This window comes from Colletotrichum costaricense (assembly GCF_030867565.1).
Source record: "Colletotrichum costaricense strain IMI 309622 chromosome Unknown Scaffold_4.1, whole genome shotgun sequence".
Classification (NCBI taxonomy): domain Eukaryota; kingdom Fungi; phylum Ascomycota; class Sordariomycetes; order Glomerellales; family Glomerellaceae; genus Colletotrichum; species Colletotrichum costaricense.
In genome coordinates, this window is record NW_026848233.1 from 682579 (window position 1) to 700727 (window position 18149).

At 54.0% G+C, this 18149-nt stretch overlaps 8 protein-coding genes across 8 annotated transcripts; 3 read left to right on the top strand and 5 right to left on the bottom strand.

Moving 5' to 3' along the window:
- Positions 1-252: 252 nt before the first annotated feature.
- On the bottom strand, positions 253-1408 carry CCOS01_04253 (uncharacterized protein; the record flags this gene model as incomplete). Its single annotated transcript, XM_060452435.1, has 2 exons — positions 253-1036; positions 1089-1408. The coding sequence occupies 2 exons, from the start codon at positions 1406-1408 to the stop codon at positions 253-255; spliced, it is 1104 nt and encodes a 367-aa protein (XP_060316393.1).
- Positions 1409-1928: 520 nt separating this feature from the next.
- Positions 1929-2792, bottom strand: CCOS01_04254 (GDSL-like Lipase/Acylhydrolase; the record flags this gene model as incomplete). The annotated part of the gene is made up of 2 exons (XM_060452436.1): positions 1929-2659; positions 2732-2792. 2 exons carry the CDS (start codon positions 2790-2792, stop codon positions 1929-1931), a joined length of 792 nt encoding a protein of 263 aa, XP_060316394.1.
- Positions 2793-4464: 1672 nt separating this feature from the next.
- Positions 4465-4758, top strand: CCOS01_04255 (uncharacterized protein; the record flags this gene model as incomplete). Its single annotated transcript, XM_060452437.1, has 1 exon — positions 4465-4758. One exon carries the CDS (start codon positions 4465-4467, stop codon positions 4756-4758), a length of 294 nt encoding a protein of 97 aa, XP_060316395.1.
- Positions 4759-5844: 1086 nt separating this feature from the next.
- CCOS01_04256 (uncharacterized protein) lies at positions 5845-6531 on the top strand (the record flags this gene model as incomplete). The annotated part of the gene is made up of 1 exon (XM_060452438.1): positions 5845-6531. The coding sequence occupies one exon, from the start codon at positions 5845-5847 to the stop codon at positions 6529-6531; it is 687 nt and encodes a 228-aa protein (XP_060316396.1).
- A 130-nt stretch (positions 6532-6661) lies between these two features.
- CCOS01_04257 (glutathione-dependent formaldehyde-activating enzyme) lies at positions 6662-7195 on the bottom strand (the record flags this gene model as incomplete). Its single annotated transcript, XM_060452439.1, has 1 exon — positions 6662-7195. The coding sequence occupies one exon, from the start codon at positions 7193-7195 to the stop codon at positions 6662-6664; it is 534 nt and encodes a 177-aa protein (XP_060316397.1).
- Positions 7196-7730: 535 nt separating this feature from the next.
- Positions 7731-9434, bottom strand: CCOS01_04258 (glycoside hydrolase; the record flags this gene model as incomplete). The annotated part of the gene is made up of 1 exon (XM_060452440.1): positions 7731-9434. The coding sequence occupies one exon, from the start codon at positions 9432-9434 to the stop codon at positions 7731-7733; it is 1704 nt and encodes a 567-aa protein (XP_060316398.1).
- Positions 9435-10353: 919 nt separating this feature from the next.
- CCOS01_04259 (uncharacterized protein) lies at positions 10354-12527 on the bottom strand (the record flags this gene model as incomplete). Its single annotated transcript, XM_060452441.1, has 3 exons — positions 10354-11062; positions 11191-12170; positions 12372-12527. The coding sequence occupies 3 exons, from the start codon at positions 12525-12527 to the stop codon at positions 10354-10356; spliced, it is 1845 nt and encodes a 614-aa protein (XP_060316399.1).
- Positions 12528-14110: 1583 nt separating this feature from the next.
- On the top strand, positions 14111-16078 carry CCOS01_04260 (uncharacterized protein; the record flags this gene model as incomplete). Its single annotated transcript, XM_060452442.1, has 6 exons — positions 14111-14336; positions 14441-14797; positions 14860-15236; positions 15338-15372; positions 15433-15852; positions 15913-16078. The coding sequence occupies 6 exons, from the start codon at positions 14111-14113 to the stop codon at positions 16076-16078; spliced, it is 1581 nt and encodes a 526-aa protein (XP_060316400.1).
- Positions 16079-18149: the final 2071 nt, after the last annotated feature.

The window sequence follows — 18149 nt, forward strand, 5'->3', positions numbered from 1 at the left end:
AAGGGAGAGCGTCCGGAGATGTTGACTGGCCTTATCATCGGATAAGATTGTCAATGGTGTACTTGTGGTTCTTATCCCCTACGCTCGTTTTGGCTCGGAGGTGTTTCATGTTTCATCTACCTCGTGGCATCTCTGGCAGAGCCTTGAAGGACGTCAAATTCATTAAAATTCTATTCTCGTGCCAAAGAATTCATTTGTTCACGACCGAAACTGATACATATCTAGACTTGAATGAACAAGCATATCGAAACCTTATCCAGTCTTCTTCTTGCCAGCCGCCTTGCTGACAGCCCCGACATCCCGTCCCCAAATAACAGCAAGCGCCGCGCCGCCAGGCCCAACAAGCGCACTCCACATAACCAACTTACCCAAGTCCATCACAACCTGCCCGACGCCCTTCGTCCCATACGCCAAGTAGGCAATCCAGCTCCACGTCGCCAAGGAAGCGCAGTACGTATCCCACTGCAGCAAGTCCAAGATGCCCCTCTCTAGCGAAACCATCTTCACCTGAGACCACGGCGAAGTGGGACGAAGAATCTGCACCATTGCCTCGATTGCGGTCTCCGAAGCCCAGTCAGCCTTCCAGAAGACATAACCGATGACGCCGTAGGTCGTGACGGCAACAACAGACAGGGCGTAAGTGTAGATCCTGCGAAAGTCATTGATCTTCGTCTGCGGCCTCGACTTTGCGGCTGAAGGAACCACGCCAAGAGCGCTGATGAGTTGGGCAAAGATCAACTGCCAGATGTCGGACCAGAGGGGGAAGGCCTGCCAGACAGCGAGGAGGATCTCCTGGGTGCGCGGAGTGATGATGCTGGGGCTCGGGAGCGCTGCGAGGAGCGTTGGGATGAAGGCGCCAAAGGTGAGGGAGCCGATGACCGCGCGAGCTTGGACTGGGTCGATGGAGATTGCGGCTGCGAGTTCGTCTGGTGTTAAGGACCCTGGGATCGGGGAGGTGTAGAGGTATGCGAGGAAATAGAGCGGTAGAGTGGCGCCGAAGGTCATGAGTTGCCAGAGCATTCCCCAGGAGGTCGTGCTATTCACTTGTCAGGGTTGGCTTCTACTGAGGTTGTCAAGGACGAACTCACTAGGAGACCAGTCTTTCTCGGTTTCCGGCTCTCAGACCTTCAACTTGAATGAGAACATGCACGGCGAGAAGTTGGCCGGCCATGAAGATTGAGAACAAGGTAAGATTCGGGTCATTGCCGTCAAGGATGGGCTTGAAGAACCGGACGAGCATGGTGAGTAGGCTGTCCAGCGGCTTCAACGTGGTGAACGTAATCGGCTCTCCGGCAAGGGCCGACTCTGTGGAGTCCATGAGGCCATTGGTTACGGAGAGGTCGTAGATTGCGACCTTGGCTAGATAGAAGATGGAGAGGAACACGGCGGCGAACACTGGCCGAGACATGTTGGCTAATTTTTTTTTTGATGATTGGAGATGCGATGAAGTATTTGGTGATGAGAGAATGGAGTCTGCGGTTGATCGTACCGGACCCGAGCGGAGTCATCCTGAGGTTAATCTCACCGTGGATCCCGGCGATCAGCTGATCGACGCAACTCATCTGAAGTTGTACCCGTTCACATCCTCGGGAAGCTACTGTGTTCCCTCGGTAAGAAAAGTCATAGCATCTCACTTGATGGGTCTCATTGGCTAGCTCATCGACACTTGAGTCGATTGAATTTTATGTGATTTGTCTGAAGATTGAAAGTAAAAAGTATCCTCCAAGCCTTTTGTGGCCCACCCTGAACGCCGTTTTGATGAATTGCTAATTACTCTGCAAAGCGATGATGCAGTAACATTACAGTTGTATCATGCGATTCTCCTCCTGTCCTTGCCTTGTTCTATGGTGTGTGCATTATGAGCTCGACGGCTCTGGGGATCCGGCGAAGCGGAACACGATGTAAAGCAGTGGCGCAATCTTTCTGAGTCATTCGGACCTCTTGCTTTCAGGCAGAGGCTGAGGGGACTCGAGCCAGCCGCGCGACGCAGCGTCCTTGATACCATCGAACCAGATGTGCGCCATCTTTGCGTAGCCCGCATCGCTGGGGTGCGTGCCATCAACGAGATCGCTCTTGAGCGGGCCCTTGTCGGAGTGCATATCCACGAGGACGACCTTCTTGGAAATCGCCTGCTGCTCCGAGGCCAGTGTCTTGTACTGCTCGTTGACCTTGAGGACGCACGCCTCCGTGTTGTTGTTCCCGTTCACGAGGAGGGTAGAGAGGACGATTGTGGCGCGCTTGGAGGTGTCCCAGATGTAGTTCATCATCTCGAGCATGCGAACGTGCGCGTTATCCGTGTCATAGCTCTGCGCGCAGTCATTTGTGCCGGCGTTGATGAGAACCAGGTTCGGGAGCGTCTCGGGGACGGAGATCTTGGCCTTCGCGAGAACCTGCTCGATGCGGAAGCCGGACCAGCCCTCGTTGTCGTTGTCTTCCATTGTGCCGTTGGGGTGGTTGCCGACCATGTCGACGGGGTTCCCGTCGGCGACGAGGAGGTCGCGAAGGACCTTGCGATAGCCGTTGCCGTCTGAGGAGGTGAGGCCGTAGGTGATTGAGGCGCCGAGGGGCATGAGGCGGAGGGAGACGTTGCCGCCGACGAGGATGTTGAAGTCGGCTCTTGGGTGTAGTGCCGGGGATTGCTGCGCGGGGGCGGCGTAGACTTTTGAGTGGGTTAGTGATGCCGTTGAAGATTTAGAGTAAAAATCTGGGGTATTATGGAAGATGAACTTACCAGCAGAGGTTGACGCCAATAATGTGGCTGCCCACCGGAGGAGGAAGACGTTTGAGTACATGATGGTGGTGAGATGTCTGATGCTCAAGTGATTAACAGCAGCGTGAGGTGTTTCTAGGTGTGAGTGAGATGAGTGAGGTATACGACTGCTACGATGAGACACTACAGACGCGGGTTCACGATGAGACGCATGGGCAGCAGAGAGGTTAAATAAGTATACAAGATGCCCGAGTGAAAGGATCGGATACCCAGAGCCAAGGAAATAAGCTCACATAGGCTGGGAAACGGATCATCTTGTGGCAAGGACACCCCCTTGGTGCGACTCGGTACCTTGCTTTGCCAGCTTGCCTTGCTTCTCTTTGCGCTGTGCGAAGCTGCACACTGCAAGCTCTAGTTCATTGAGAAACAACCCCCTTCGGAAGGATCAGACGGCTCATTGCGATGTTCATTGGACCAATGCTGTGTTCGGAAAAGTGAGGTGGGCGGGAAGAAGAAGGGGGGAGGGGGTGTGTGACACTAAGGCGTGCAAGGACGCGGGGGTGGTCGGACAAGGATGACGGAGGGGAGACTTTAGAGGAGCAGTGTCTGGATGACATGTCAAGGCGAAGGCGAGGCCGAGGGATAGGATTATGTCAATGAGTCCGAAGGACGGGATGATGGGTAGGGCGAGTGACAGGAGAAGGACGTTGGAAGTTCGGGGAGGATGAATGAGGCGGCGGCGGAGGCACGGCGGTGCGACTTTCAATCGCCGTGATCCTTCTATCAGTCTCGTGAGTTGTTAGTGTGAGATGAGATGAGCTGGAGTGAGAAAAGAGATTGAGTGTTGCGTGGACGAGTGAAGAGCACCAAGGTCTCGTTCCTTCGAATGTTGCCATCCATGATCTATTCGTACCGTCTATGATCTATTACACGCAAAGAAGAAAAGACACAGAGCAAGGGTCCGACGTTAGAATGTCTCTCGTCTGGAAAATACGGCACAACAACATGGCTTAAGAGTTCCATTTCTTTGCATCTTTACATCTTAGCGTCGGTACCTGAAGGTGATTTTTACACACTGAGTGCAACTCCCCGCAGAAAATTGAATGATCTCTGGCAGGGAAAATGAGTCTTGTCCCGCATTAGGCACCTGCCAATCTGTTTCACCAACCCCGGAAGTCTTCCACTGAGCTTCCATTTTTACCGCCATCTCACTTTTTCTCATTCAATCTCCATCATTATTCCTTGTGTTAAGCTGATTAATTATTCTCCGTGGCTGGGGCTCATGGGATCATTCGGAGTGTGAGTGGTTCAGTGAGATTCACATAAGAGAAACAAAAGTACGGATAGGAATAATAAGACGGCTGGGTTCGGATGGTGAGAGGAGACTGTTCGGTAAAGAGTGCTAGTGAACTCGCGCCCCATAGGTGAGAATTTGGCTTCCCCGGCGGAGTCTAGAAGAAGATCCCGTGTGGCTGTTTTTCGCGTCATCCCGCAGGCTTCAAGCATCGAACAGATCCCTGACCACCCTCTTTTCCCTCCTCATCCTCATCGGCCAGTCGCCGTTGCATCTTCCTTTATCCGGGAATAGCTGTGGCTTTACACGCGGAGTCCCTCCGAACTCTTGGTCCCAGCAAATAACTTCCCGACGGCGGCTCAGTTTCACTCTTACAAACACAGCCGCACGCCGCGCTTCTCCAGCCTCTTCCTGTTGTCTTCCTATTTCCCACTCACTCTACTCGGTACAGAAGTCTCTAATGCTGCGCGCCCACGTCAGATATTTTAAGCCCGGACTAATCTCCCCGAGTCCTGCGTCAAGCTTGATCTCGTTCCTGCCTCTGCCTCCTGTCTGTCCCACCGTTTCGTGCCTCTTCATTGCGCTGCTCGGATTCCCCTTGTCCGAGCCCCCTTCTGAATTCCAGGGCCTCCAGCTTCCAGGAGCCCTTCAAGGGTCCCGGCTGCCGACAACGCGAGGGATTCGGTTCAATGACGGAATCATGTCCCAACCCGGGGCGCCGTCCGGACTATTGATGTGCGTTCACGAAAGCTGACAGCACCCGCGCTCGACAGCGCGCCAGAGTGACAGAAATGCAAAGAGACGCATGTCCCTTGCGGTCGGTCCGAGTCCCTGACGTCAGGGATCGACAAATGCCAGCAAGGACGCATAACAGTTGAGAGTGTTTTTCCTTGTCGCGTGGTAGACCACCACCGGCGATTGCGCACTACTTCTGAAGGGGTCAGATCGGCGCTCAAAGTTGATCGCCTCAAACGATCTCACTTGAGGGCAATGCGGCATCGCGGCGTTCGCAGCAGGTGTGAGAAGCCAAGTCTTGGAGGGCCGGCAGAGATGTGCCAAGACTGTAATCATGGTCTTTCACGTGAGACGAAATCAGATCCATTGTGTTTCGCTGACGAGAGTCGGAGTATTTATGTGTGATAATGGATTGCATCGACATAGCATTTTATTGAAATCCGGCCCTGCAGCGCTGCTCTACAGGGAGCCATTCAGCTTCAGCCTTCACCGAAGGTCTTCACCGAGACTGTCATACTCACCGAGACCTCACCGAGGATCCCATTCTGAACCTAGAAACTCTGTCTAGAAAGCCTTCTCTTTCATTAAGGTCCTTATTTAATGCAAGAACTTGTGAAGTCATCTGATGAAGCTCAGACACAGGTTCATCTTCATCTTAAAAGACTTTGCCGTTGTGGATGACCAGCGACAAGTGACTCTGGTCTCATCTCAACTTATCTGCGGCCAATAACCGTTGGCTCCGTCACACCCTCCAACGGCCCGCTGCAGTGTTCCGTGTTAGTGCAGGTTTGGTTTTACCCATATTTTTGGCACGAACACCATCAATGTGATCGGTTCGCGATATCGAAATGCGACCAGAAGCATGGTCTCGTAGTCCCTTATGACCTGATGCTTATCACGTCTTCAGGTCCGTGGGTTGTTGTTGTTCCCCAGCCATCCCCGCCATGTGTGATGTGCTGGTCTTCATAAATGATGGCTGTCCTTGAGTAATGGGAATCAAGTGTATATATCCCTCACTCGGATCTCAAAGTCAAAGTTTTTATCCCTCGATATCTCAAAGACCCTTGTCGAGATCAGAGTGCCGAGTCGACTGCCGAAAGCAACCATGTCGAAACCTCTCCCCTCCCGTCCAAGTGACGATCACGACGACGAGAACTCTCCGCTTCTACCCCGCGATGCCCCCCCCTCCTCTCCCCACAACGAAGCCGATGCCGACCCCAACCCCTCGACGCTGCTCCTCTTCCGCCGCGCGGTCGGCATAAACACCCACCTTCAGCCCGCCGACGACTGCGACCTCGAAGCAGGCCGCACCTCCGCCCTCGGCATCTACGCCTCCACCATCGCCGCCCACCGCCGCTTCCGCACCCTCCGCATCCTCGCCACCGTACTCATCTACAGCTGCCACGCAACGCAAATCGTCGTCGGCGGCGTGCTCACTTGCCTGGGCCCCAAGGCGGGGGTTCACCGGACAAGTATCACGGTGCTCGGCGGCGTGAATACCGTTGTTGCGGGCGTGTTGACGTGGATGAAGGGGCAGGGGATGCCGGATAAGTTGAAGAATAAGGAGATTGATTTCCGAAGACTGCAGAACTGGATTGAGGAGACGGAGGCGTTGATGGTTCTCGGGACGGTCGGCGGGACGAGGGAGGAGGTTGGGGGGTTGGTTGAGGCGGCGTATCGGCGATGGAATGCGGCGAACGAGCGGGGAGAGGACGGAGGGCCCGGGGAGGAGTACGAGGATGAAGGGAGAAAGGGGAAGGGCTCGACGATGAGATGGCTTCGGGGGCGGTGATACTCAGGTTTGAGATGCCGAATTTTTACTTGGTTCGTGCGAGTTGTGAGCAGTTCATTGATCTCATGAAGAGCGCGGTCCTTGAATCATATTGAGTTTCAATTTACATCTCATACCGACTTATCGTATTTCACAGCTTAGCCTTCACGACGACAGCATCACTGCCATTCTGCTGATTCCTCTGTCCCCTCCTCAGCATGGGAATATCATCCGTCACGCCAGGTATCTCATTCTCACACCATTCATGCCCACCCAAACCACTCGCCAGTATCGCACCAAACCCTCCCTTCTGACCCTTTTCCCCGATGAGAGCCTCCTGGTCAAGCGTCCCAAGACAAATACTACCCCACTCCTCCCCCTCGCCATGGTAGTAAAGCCACGAGCCGCATTCTGTGCAGAACCCTCGCTTCGCCATGGGTGTGATGCTGAACTCGCGTAGCGTTGATGTGCCTTTGAGAGACGTCCACTTCATAGGCCAGGGGACGCGCTGAAAGGCGACGAAGAGGGCGCCGGATTGCTTGCGGCACTGGGTGCATTGGCACGTCTGGGCGTTGGCGTTGAAGTCGTGTGTCTCTGTGAAGGTCGCTTCGTAGCGGAGGGCGCCGCATAAGCAGCCTCCTGCTACCGTCGTGGGTTTTGGTCCCGGTGAAGAGGCTGAAGTCATCGTTGTGTAGTGGTGGGGGGTCTTAAAGGATATCGTGGTGTTGAGTTGTTGAGTGAGATGTGAGTTAGTTGCGACCGGTGAATGATGAGGTCTCAGGCTCTAAAGGCTCCAGATTTTGCAGTAAATTGGGGTTATTGAAACCTTCAAGACGAACATATGAGAGTCGAAGTTTACATGCTTAACAATCTCAAAGGGCGTGAGTTTTGTGTTGTGTTTTGTCAGCGTCTACGTCAGAGTTGTCATTGACGCCCTTCGCGATGCGGGTGCCGATAACACGAGCCATAGTCAAGCCCCCGCCAATACTTGACATCGCCAACACCTCTGCGCAAACTTGATTGGACTGCTTAGGGATAAGAGTGTCATTAAATCGTGAATTGCATGTACAATCTGTCTATGAAGTCTTTCATATCTCTATATCGTACCCCTTCTGTACCTGTTCTAACCAGTCGGAACCGTAGAACCATACCGTGTCCTAGTTTAGTATGTCATTTCCAAGTTTGGATGTCTTCATCTCAGTCTCAATAGACAATGCAATTCATCGGTCCTCCTCATCCTCTGCAACCCAGTACGCTTCAATCTCAACGATACACGTCCGCGCCGGGACCGTAACAGCAATGGGGAATCCACCATAGTCCGGATCGTCATTAGGCATAATCAGAAACTCTCCGCTGCGCGTCTCATCACCATTGAACACCCGCAGCGTCCGTAGCTCACCCTTCTCATCAACCTCTTTCTCAGCAACCGCAAGAATTCCAGTAAACGTTGCTTCCGGCCGCACGCTCTTGAAGTGGACGTTGAAGCCCCGTCCCACGGCCAGGAACTTGGCGTCGCCGAGGTGAATAATCATACCGCCGCCGGGTCCAGGCTTGCCAAACACGAAAGCGCGCTCGACGATGACCTCAACGTCGCCAATCACTTTGGTCCACCTCTCGCCCTTGCCCGCCGTGTTAATCTCCTCGTCAAAGAAGAAGCCGAACCTATCCTCGGGCTTCGCGGCGAGCAGATACGGCGCCACCTGCGCAAGCAGCTTGAACTCGCGCCCGACGACCTCCGGGCCGGTATCGATGCCAAAGGGGCTCGCGCCGAGGGCGCCGTAGGTGCCGTAGGACAACCACACCCGCCGGGCACCATTCTCGTCGCGGCGCTGCTCGGGGATGAAGAGCGGGTTGCCCTGGGCCGTGTAGTCTTTGCACACGGCCTCGTAGGTATGGAAGTAAAGGTCCGGCGCGAGGAAGTCGAGGGACTTTTCGGCGGTGAAGATTGTATTGTGGCGCCAGATGTCGAGGACGTGCGGGCAGGGTCCGCCGGAGGGGTAGATGCCTGGTGCTGCGCCGCCGCCGACCACGATGGGGACGCCGCGGAGGTCGAGGTCGGCGGGGTCATCGAAGTTGAGCCAGGTGTTTGTGTAGAAGGGGATATCGTATTCTTTCTTTCCGGCGGCGGCGACGCGGCCGACGTAGGAGGAGATGTGGTAGGCCATGAAGGCTTCGTCTGCTGAAGGTCCGGAGCCGAAGACGGACGTCCACGAGTGCGAGCCCGAGGCAGGCGGGTCGGCGAAGCGGGCCTTGAATTTGGGGTGTAGGTCGGCTGATTTCTCGTTGAGGTGACGGAGGAGCGCCTCGGGTACGGGCGCGGCAAAGGCCTTGTCGGCGCGGCGGGAGCGGTCGCGGGAGTCGCCCAGAAGACCCGTCTCGTTCTCGACCTGGATCATGAGAACCGTGTTGTGCTCGGCGTCGACCTGGGCGAGGTGCTTGCACAGCGCAGCAAAGGCCCTCGAGTCCGCCGCGCAACCCTCCTCGCTGAGCGGCGTGACCATCTCAATGGTCCTCTTGACGCCTCCCTTCTCAAGGACCTGCACGCGCGGGAAGCGCTTAGTGTCTCGTTTTACCCAGTGCGGCGCGTACGTCGAGATACCGTTCTTGTAGGTGCCGAACCACAGGAGTACGAGGTGCATATCGTGTTCCCGCGCACCGGCGAGCACAGCGTCGAGCTCGGAGAAGTTGAAGTTGCCCTCGGTGGGTTCAATGTCCTCCCATGTCACGGCGCCGAGGAGGGTGTTGATGTGGTTTGACTTCATGGCGGGCCAGACCTCGGACATGAAGCGGGCGGAGGAGAGGGAGGAATTGTGAAGCTCGGCGGAGAGCATGAGGAAGGGCTTGCCCTTCAGGTAGAGCTGGGTGTTGCCATTGGTGCGGCGAAGGTGAGGGAGTTGCGTGGCGGGGGATTCTGAGGCTGTCATGATGGGCAATTGAGAGAGAGAGAGAAAGCGTGTGTTTGTGTTTGAAGGCAGCTGTGAACGAGACAGCGTGCGATTAGGGAAGAGGTAGAAGGGAGAGGGCAGAGAGCTGAAGACCACGGATTGGAAACGCTCGTCGCTCGTTGTCAGGTTGAAATAATGTCAGAATGATTTCGAGCCAACATTATCCCGAGGAGCTTTCTCTATCAACGAACCGCTTTTTGGAGGGTCTCTCGCCGGCGCCAGCTCCGCCTCGGAGAATCCGAAGATGACTTGATGAATGGCTGTCCGGTGTGGGCTTCTATCTGCTTCCGGCAGTCGAAACGTCCGCCATTCGTCCGCTTCAAAACGTTTGAACGGGGAAGAGGATCCATTACTGCCGCGGCATGTCAGACGGGAGTTTGCAGATCGCCTGATGGGCCGAGTTCGATCCCTTTAGATGGCTTCGGATATTCTTCGCAACTCGACTTACAGCTTCGGATATGCCCTATTCTATTACTATTGTCCCATGTTCTAGTCCATGTCAAGGTGGGTTATCATTCAAGACTTAAGACCATTTCCCCGCACTTCTGATGACGCATTTTAGTTGGAGAAATTGACAGCTGGAAGAAGACTCTTTGATCCGAGTTCCAGGAACTAAACATGCGTTGACTTCGGAAATACTTCGCATCTGTTGAGGCTTTGGATCTCCTCAAACCCACAGTCTCCAGAAATAAATCTCCGCAACCCACAACCACGCCGGATGGATTGTGGATGTGTGGAGTCACAACGTTCCGTTCGGGCTGCCGCCGAAGAGAGTTCCCGCCCACCATCACATCCTCCTGGGGGAAAACATCATGGGACATTTCGGTTCATGCATTAGGAAGTTGCACTAGTTTCGCGGGTTAAGTAAGTACTTTGGGTCATTTAACTTGTCTTTATTTCATTGCCTATTACTCTGCGGGCTCTCGATCCCAGGCAAGCCAGGCCAGCAGTCAATATCATCCAGCTTCCGCAGTAACTTTTCCAGCTTCAGCCTAGCGCCCTCACTCACCAGCGCGCCGTCGCCAACGTCCATCTGCTCCATGTACGCCGCCCCGCAGTCCCTCAGCTTCGGGATCAGGCTGTTGCCGTTCTGCTCAAGGACGTGCTGCGGCATGTGGTACAGGATCTCGAGCAGGTCATCAACGATGCGCTGGTGCTCCGCCGCGCGCGTCTTGACCGTGGAACCGAACTTTTGCAGCAGATTGGAGCGGATGTTGAGGCTCGTGATGAAGAGGTTAGCGATTTGTGTGTCGTGACCTTCTGTTATGTGAGAAGGGCGGGACAGACCCCCGCGCCAGCGTAGTTCCGGCGGAAAGTTGTCAATGATTGTTTGGATTTTGGCGAGCCAGTGCTTGAGAGCCTCTTCTTGGCCGCCGTAGAGGCTCATGGGGGCGGTTTGCGCCTCATGCCATATCAGGAAGAGATCGCTTAGCTGGTTTAACCCCGGTACGTAGGAAGTTGTATCGCCGTGCCACGGCGGTAATTCCGCGTGCGACAGCTGTGGCCCTGTCTCGAGTTGCGAGTCTGTCAGGGGTAAAGGGCGCAGGTGGGCGCGGTTCTCTTGATGAGAGACGATACTTACGGACAGTCTGCCGAATATGTCCGCACTACTGTTCAGATGAAGGAAAACGTCAACCGAAGATTATTCCTCATCTCGACTTTTCCAAGCTGGTGTTTGCGTTTGGGTGGGGGGTAAAGACAGGGGTAATTGCATTCATTCATGGGGACAACGTACCAATACGCCGCAAAGATCAGCCAAAAGAGCCTCTTCAGCAGCTGCTGCTCGGACATATCCAGGTCCGCCATGCGGTAGTACGCTAGGAACCTCGCCCCCGCCGCCGCCTCGGACATACCATGGAACGACCCCATGTCACCCAGCCCGTCCTCGTTCATCGAGCTGGCCGACGTGCCGATATTGTACATTGCGACGCACCAGTCCAGCGAGTAGACGGGCTTCCGAAGGCCATGGTCGAGCAGGTGCTGCTCCTCGATGAAGTCCAGACACCGCTCGACCGTGACGGGGCTGTAGTCGGCCCTCCGCAGCGTCGCTACCGTCGCGGCGCAGACGCTCACGACCAGGGCGCAAAAGGTGCGGTCGGTGTTTGCCTCGCCGGCTTTGAGGCGGTGCAGGAAGCGACGCCGGTGGAGGACAGGGGCGAGGGCGTGGACTTTCTCGAACCAGTCGTGGAGCATCCGCTGGACGAGGTCTTCGGAGGCGAAGAGGGCGAGACGGTCGCTGTGGTGGGATCCCGTGGTGGTGTTGGGACTCGGCGCGCCTGCGATGATGGCGCGCAGGTCTGTTGCTGAGTGAGGCGTGGCAGTTGTGTGAGGGTGAGGGTGAGAGTGAGAATGAGAAAGGGGTGTCTGAGTGTGGGTCGAGGATGAGGCGGCGGGTGAGGTTTGGTAGGCGAGGCCTACGTCTGGTGAGGTGATGTCTGATACTGAAGGACTCCTCTGGCTGGCAGCCGATGCGGTAGCATTTACTTGCTGTTGCTCGTGTTGTTGCTGCCGATGTTGCTGTGCGTGTCTGTCATGGTTGGTCAGTATGTGAGCTGTCGGCTGGATAGCATCATCCCATGATGAGATGAGATGCAGGGCCGGGGCTTGGACGGACTTGTTTGGTGGTCCCCTCCTCCTCCGCGGCCGTTCATGAGTGCATTGTATGTCGAGGAATGTACAGCCTTGGCATCGACCCTCTCCCGAGCCGTAGAGACACTGCCGGTCCAGTCAGTTCAACAGAGTCTGGGGTGAGATGGTTGAACTTCGGGACGAAAGAAACATGGGATAGAATTGACCAATATCGTCCACGGTCAGATGTTTACAAAAGTCTCTGTACGAGGTACTCGATGATGAAAACTAGTCATCATGGGTAGAGGTCTCGTGAGACATCAAGGGCTAGACTTTCGTGCTGCTCACTCTGACTTTGCGGGACCGACATGCGTCGCAGGCGTTCTGATTCCTGATAATCTTGGCCCTCGGCCGCCCACTGGCTGGTGAGGCGGGAGACGTCGAAAGTGGGGAGTGAGCCCCGTTTCCGTCTGGTGGTGGCCCAGTTGCTTGGTAGATCTCCATGATGTGTGGCTTGGGTGGTTGGTTGGTAGACGGCAGTAGTCTTTGTCAGACCGTATCAAAAGACCCGAGCCCGCTCACACTGATGAGCACCAGATTAGATCGGATCAGACAAGCTGCTGCCACTCATCAAACCTGCACAGCTGCGGGTTGTGTTCGATTCCCCGGATAAACCTCTCAGAATCCGGGGATGGAGCAGATGATCCAATGGTGGAGAACACAGCTTTCGGCTCTTTGCCTGTTTAGGTGGCGTTTGGGAACATGAAGCTTCCAAGCTGACGATATGGTAGGCTGGAGTGCGGAGAGGATGGATCAACGTCCGTCAAAACGTGGCCGCATGGGTCATGATTGTCCGGCGATATTCCCGCGTTTGTTCTGCCCAGAAGGAGGCCCAAAGAAACAAAGATGTTGGAGACTTGGAGTAGTATGGGGAAGGGAAAGTGTGAGAGAGGCAACGGTCGGGGGAAGGGCAGAGGGACATCCGAGGAGAATTGTCGGGAGTTGTGTATTTTGAACCTTCTTGCAGGGCGCTCTGCGTCGCAGAAACGTCGGATTTACTCCTTCTCTCTGCTCCTCTCTGCTCCTCTTTGCTCTCGTTAGCCTCCATGAGCTCGGAAGAAACTTGCAGGGAAAAGCCCCGCACTGGGGCGTTACGAATCGAGTCAGGCCCAGACTCCGAAGGGCATAGCTCCAGACCTTCCAGGAACTCTAACATTCCCTGCTTTCTCATGCTCATTGCTGGTGTTCGTACGAAAGAAAGCAAGTACACTGTGATTTTCTGCTGCAGATGCTTGTCGCTCGCTGGGTAGGAAGTCCAATTCTGTCATTTGGTTGGTTGGTTGAGGTTACCTTTTCCCCCAGACAATCCATTCTTCAGTCATTTTCATGGGCTAGCCCATCCGGACCGCTGGGTTGGAGGAACTTGAACGAATTTCTCGTCCCTGACTAACTAATTGACCACGCCATGCCTACCTAACCTTACTCCCAGGATGTGCCACAGACCAGACCTTGACATGAACAGGCGGCGAGCAGCTTTCCCCGGAACCTAAATGTGGAGAAATAATATTGGATCTTGTACTTCCTGTTCTCTTCTCTTCGTCCAGTCTTTTCCCTGAGATTCCCGCAATCCACCCCCACGGGGACTTGTCGCTCCAATGAACATCTAGTGTCTCGTGCTCCTACTTCTCGGTACTGGCAAAAACTTGGATACCCGCTTTCTCTCAGTGACGCCTCATAGGGAGAGGAGCAGCCCATCTTGTTGAGTTGTGTGGCCTGTTTGCTCGGCCGCTTTCGAGCCGTCATCGGATACAGCACCCTCGGTCTTCGCCTCGGGGGTGGGCTGTTCAGTTCGAAAGCGGGAAAGGGCCACGGCACGGTTGGTGGGCGTTGAGCAATATCGAGATGCCATTCACCCAGAACCATCTACCGATTTATTATAAGTACACTTGCCCCGGTCCCATTACCCAGGAATCATAAGATGCAGCAAGCCGGCATCTCGGTAGCGAACACCAGGCCCTTCAACTCTTCTTTTCCGAGTGTTGCATTTTCCTTTTTGACTCATATTATACCCAACTCGCAACGAAGTCATGGATCTGAAGCAGAAGGAAAGTCACGGCGTTGACCACGTCGACGTTGCGGCTATGGACGATCCGCATCTACAGCCACCCGAAGCATCGACGCTGCCATGGTTCAAGCAGACAGAGCTGAGGAAACTTTACTTCATGATGGTCTTCCTCTTCCTGGGCTCTACGACACTAGGCTACGACGGAAGCTTGTTGAACGGACTTCAGACCATGCAGTCATGGCAGACCTGTAAGATGAATGTGATGGTTGTGGCATGTTATGATTACGCATGTCACAATCTTCAAACGATATCTATGTCTCCAACGTCTGTGTACTGACGAACTCTCGTATAGTCTTCGACCACCCCTCAGGAAGTCGACTCGGAATCTTCGGTGCCATGCCAGGCTTTGGCGGTCTCTTCGTCCTCCTCTTCGCACCCTACATCGCCGACGGCCTCGGCCGAAAATGGGGCACCGCCATCGGCTGCCTCCTCGTCATTTTTGGTGCGCTGCTGCAGTCTTTCCCCTTTGGATCTGGCAGGGACGCCATGTACCTCATCGGTCGCTTCATCATGGGCGCGGGATCCAATATTTCAAACGGCACTTGTCCCCTGCTCATCACCGAAGTGGCACACCCTCAGCATCGCGGCAAGGTCACGACTCTCTACAACACGCTCTGGTACTTGGGTAGTATCATTGCGGCCTGGTCTTGTATGTACCCAGTTCCCTGGAACCCGAATCATGGCATCTTACTAATGATTGGTGTGAAATAGGCTTCGGAACGCTCACAAAACAAGCCGGCGATCTACAGTGGCGACTACCTACCGGATTGCAGTGCATGATGCCGGGCATCCAATTGATGGCCATCTGGTTCCTCCCCGAGAGCCCAAGATGGTTGATCAGCAAGGGCAAGGAGGCCGAGGCGAAGAAGGTTCTCATCAAGTACCATGGCAACAATAATGAAAACGACGAATTCGCGCATTGGGAGTTTGCCGAGATCACTAGCACTCTTCGGCTTGAGAAGGAGGCTTCGGCACAAAGCGGCTGGATGGAACTCGTGCGAACTCCAGGAAATCGCAAGCGTTGCGGGCTCATTATTGCGACTGCCATCTTTTCCCAGTGCAGTGGTAACGGTTTGGTGTCATACTATGTAAGTTTCTTGGTATTCCAAAGCAGCCCGCAGGTGCTCTCAGAGTTGTGAACTCTGAGAATACAGGTTGAAGAACATTGCGTCTAATCAAAATTGTGCAGCTTGCCGTTATTCTGGGAACTATTGGCATCAAAGAGTGAGTTTTACGTCCTCTGCAGTGGTTGCGGTCAATGAAGTATCTAACGGAGGTTCTCAGCTCCATCACACAATCCTACATCAACGGTGGCCTGACTATCTGGTGCTGGCTTGTCTCGCTCACGGCCGCCTTTTTCGTCGATCGAATCGGACGCCGAGTACTCTTCCTCTTCGCCGGCGTCGGCATGCTCATCTCATTCTCCATCTGGACGGCTTGTAGCGCAGTGTACGCCCAGACCCAGTCTTCATCGGCTGGCATCGCCGTTGTGGCTATGATCTTCGTCTTCTACGGCGTCGCGGGAGCCGCTTGGCCCGGCCTGACCGTCTCTTACACCGTCGAGATCCTGCCGTACAATATTCGCGCCAAAGGCCTCACCTTGTGTTTCTGCTTCACTGCACTGAGTGGTGTCTTTAACCAATGGGTCAACCCCTTGGGGCTTGAGCAGCTGGAGTGGCATTTTTACTTCGTTTACATCGCCATGTAAGTGCCCTTGCTGGATGATGTTGTCCTGAATAGAAACTGACGAAGCGGTATCCACAGTCTGGTAATTGAGTGCCTGGTCATATACTTCTTCTTCGTGGAGACAAGGGGTCCTACATTGGAAGAAATTTCCATGCTCTTCGACGGCAAAGATTCTGCGGCTGGAGTCGCGAGGGTTCACGCTCAGGCAAAGATTGAGGAGGTTGAGAAGAGAGAGAGCGCATAAGCATAGCACATATTGATATAGCAAGGAAGAACAAGCAGCATCAGTACAAGCCAACACTAAGATTGGGGCACGATCTGCTGCTATGACTTATAGGAGTTTCGTAACCTGGTGACGCCCCTAGCTCACCGGGAATTCATGTGAACGGCACATCCCACAGGTCTCTTATCCAATTTGAGCTTTCCACATTGTTCCAATTGGTCCCATTCTCTGCAAGGTTCAAGTTGATGTGGAGGCATGTGATAGCGATCCTACTCTGACCACTCACGCGCTACTGCTTGGACCTACTCAGTAATGGAAGCCTCGAGGAAGTACGCGTGGGGGTGTTGTAGTTTTCTAAGGCTAGGTAGTCTGCAGCGTCTTAGTTGTTGATCGATGACTAGACCGACAAAATGCCACCTTAGATCTTGAAGCTGTACCTGACGATCTTGGCGATGGCTGAGATACGCTCCACTTTTGAGCAGGTATATCACGTCAGGTTGGCTTCGAGTATCTTGACGTGCGAAAGCCATGATAGACCACTGCCCAGTGACGCTGAAACCAATGGTTTGGCTGGATGCGGATACATAGAATTTGTTCATCCATGAACATGTGATAGCCATGACATTGCCATCCACTCTCAGAAATCTCGGCCTCCGTGCCCTGGCATACGTTGCGTGAGGAAACTAAGAGTATTGAAGACCGCAGGATTTTTACCAACCGAGGACCTGAATGGTCGAAGTCTCATACGTAACCCTTTGTACTATATTACTTACCTGCTTACCTATAGGCAGGTAAATTGCGGGCAGGTGCCCTGCTCATTTCCCACATATCGTCCTTTGTTGCAGCCACGTGCAGATTATGCTCACATATGCTCTCGGTTTCTTCGTTACCGGTGATATATAACGCACTATTGGAGGGAATTGTTTTGCCTGGTCAATCTTGGCACCGATGTAGTGGTCAGGCTCCCCAGTAAGTATCCTTGGTGACCTGATGTAAGACTTCGCGATGCTGAAAGGTTGGGGCAAAGACAAGCCAGTGCAGATGAGACTTGGCTCGCAGCCTGCCAAGTACTCTTCTACTGCCTCTAGTGGTGGCAATGAGGGACGCGAGTACCTGTGCCACTTAGAACACATGGCGTACATGGCTTGGCAAGCAACCATCACGACGCCACATTCTCCAACTCTCGTCTCTAACTTTTATCAGTTTTTGACTTATTCCTAGATGATAATCCTCTTCCATCAGTCTCGCCAGGTTTATTGACTGAGAATACGTTATCCCAATAATCCTATGTTGGGGTTGTCATGCGAATATTCTTCTTTCGTAAAGAAAATGAAGAACGTTGCTTTCAGACGAGGCCCCTGAAGATACGATAGATAACTCTTGTGACTGGCACTAAGGCCCTGCTTATTGACCAATAATCTCTGATGCAAGTTAGCAATGTATTGCTGGTCACAGCTGGATTCTCCATCTCTGCCCCCGCCCCAACTACGTCAATCTTTCTTTCCCCGCAAGATCATCAGCCTCGCCTGAAGGCATCCAGACTTCGACCCATGAAGCCAAGCTTTTCTTTTCCCGGGGAAAATCCCACCTCTCTCGATTCCCCAATAATAATGAGCGGGGTGCGGGTCCGGGGTCGCGCCGGCCAGCTGGGACATCAGCCTGGCGTTCACCAGACCGCTCAAGCGTGGGCATCTCAACAAACGCCAAGCTTTGCCAAGGGGCTTGTAAGCTCATCCCCGAGCATTGATTCATGGGAATTCTGACCTTCAATCCTCCGTTGCATCCTTTCCTACATGTTCCCTTTCCCATGAGGTTTTTGACGATCTAGTAGGGTAGCACCAATGACGGGGTTGGATGTGAGCTCTTGGAGCTATGTCATCCATCAACCACGCAACTCGGAGAGCTCTGAGAGGTTTGGACTGAAAGGTGAAAGATGTAGAAAAGTTAGGTATAAAAGAAGCGCGACGACCTGCAAGAGGCTCGGGTCAAATCGAATGGTGAAGATTGTTCTCTCAGGTTCTTGATTGATCGCAGAAAGTCCGAGGCTTTTGACGCTCTCAACGCGACCTGATATTTTCACCGAGATCGTTGC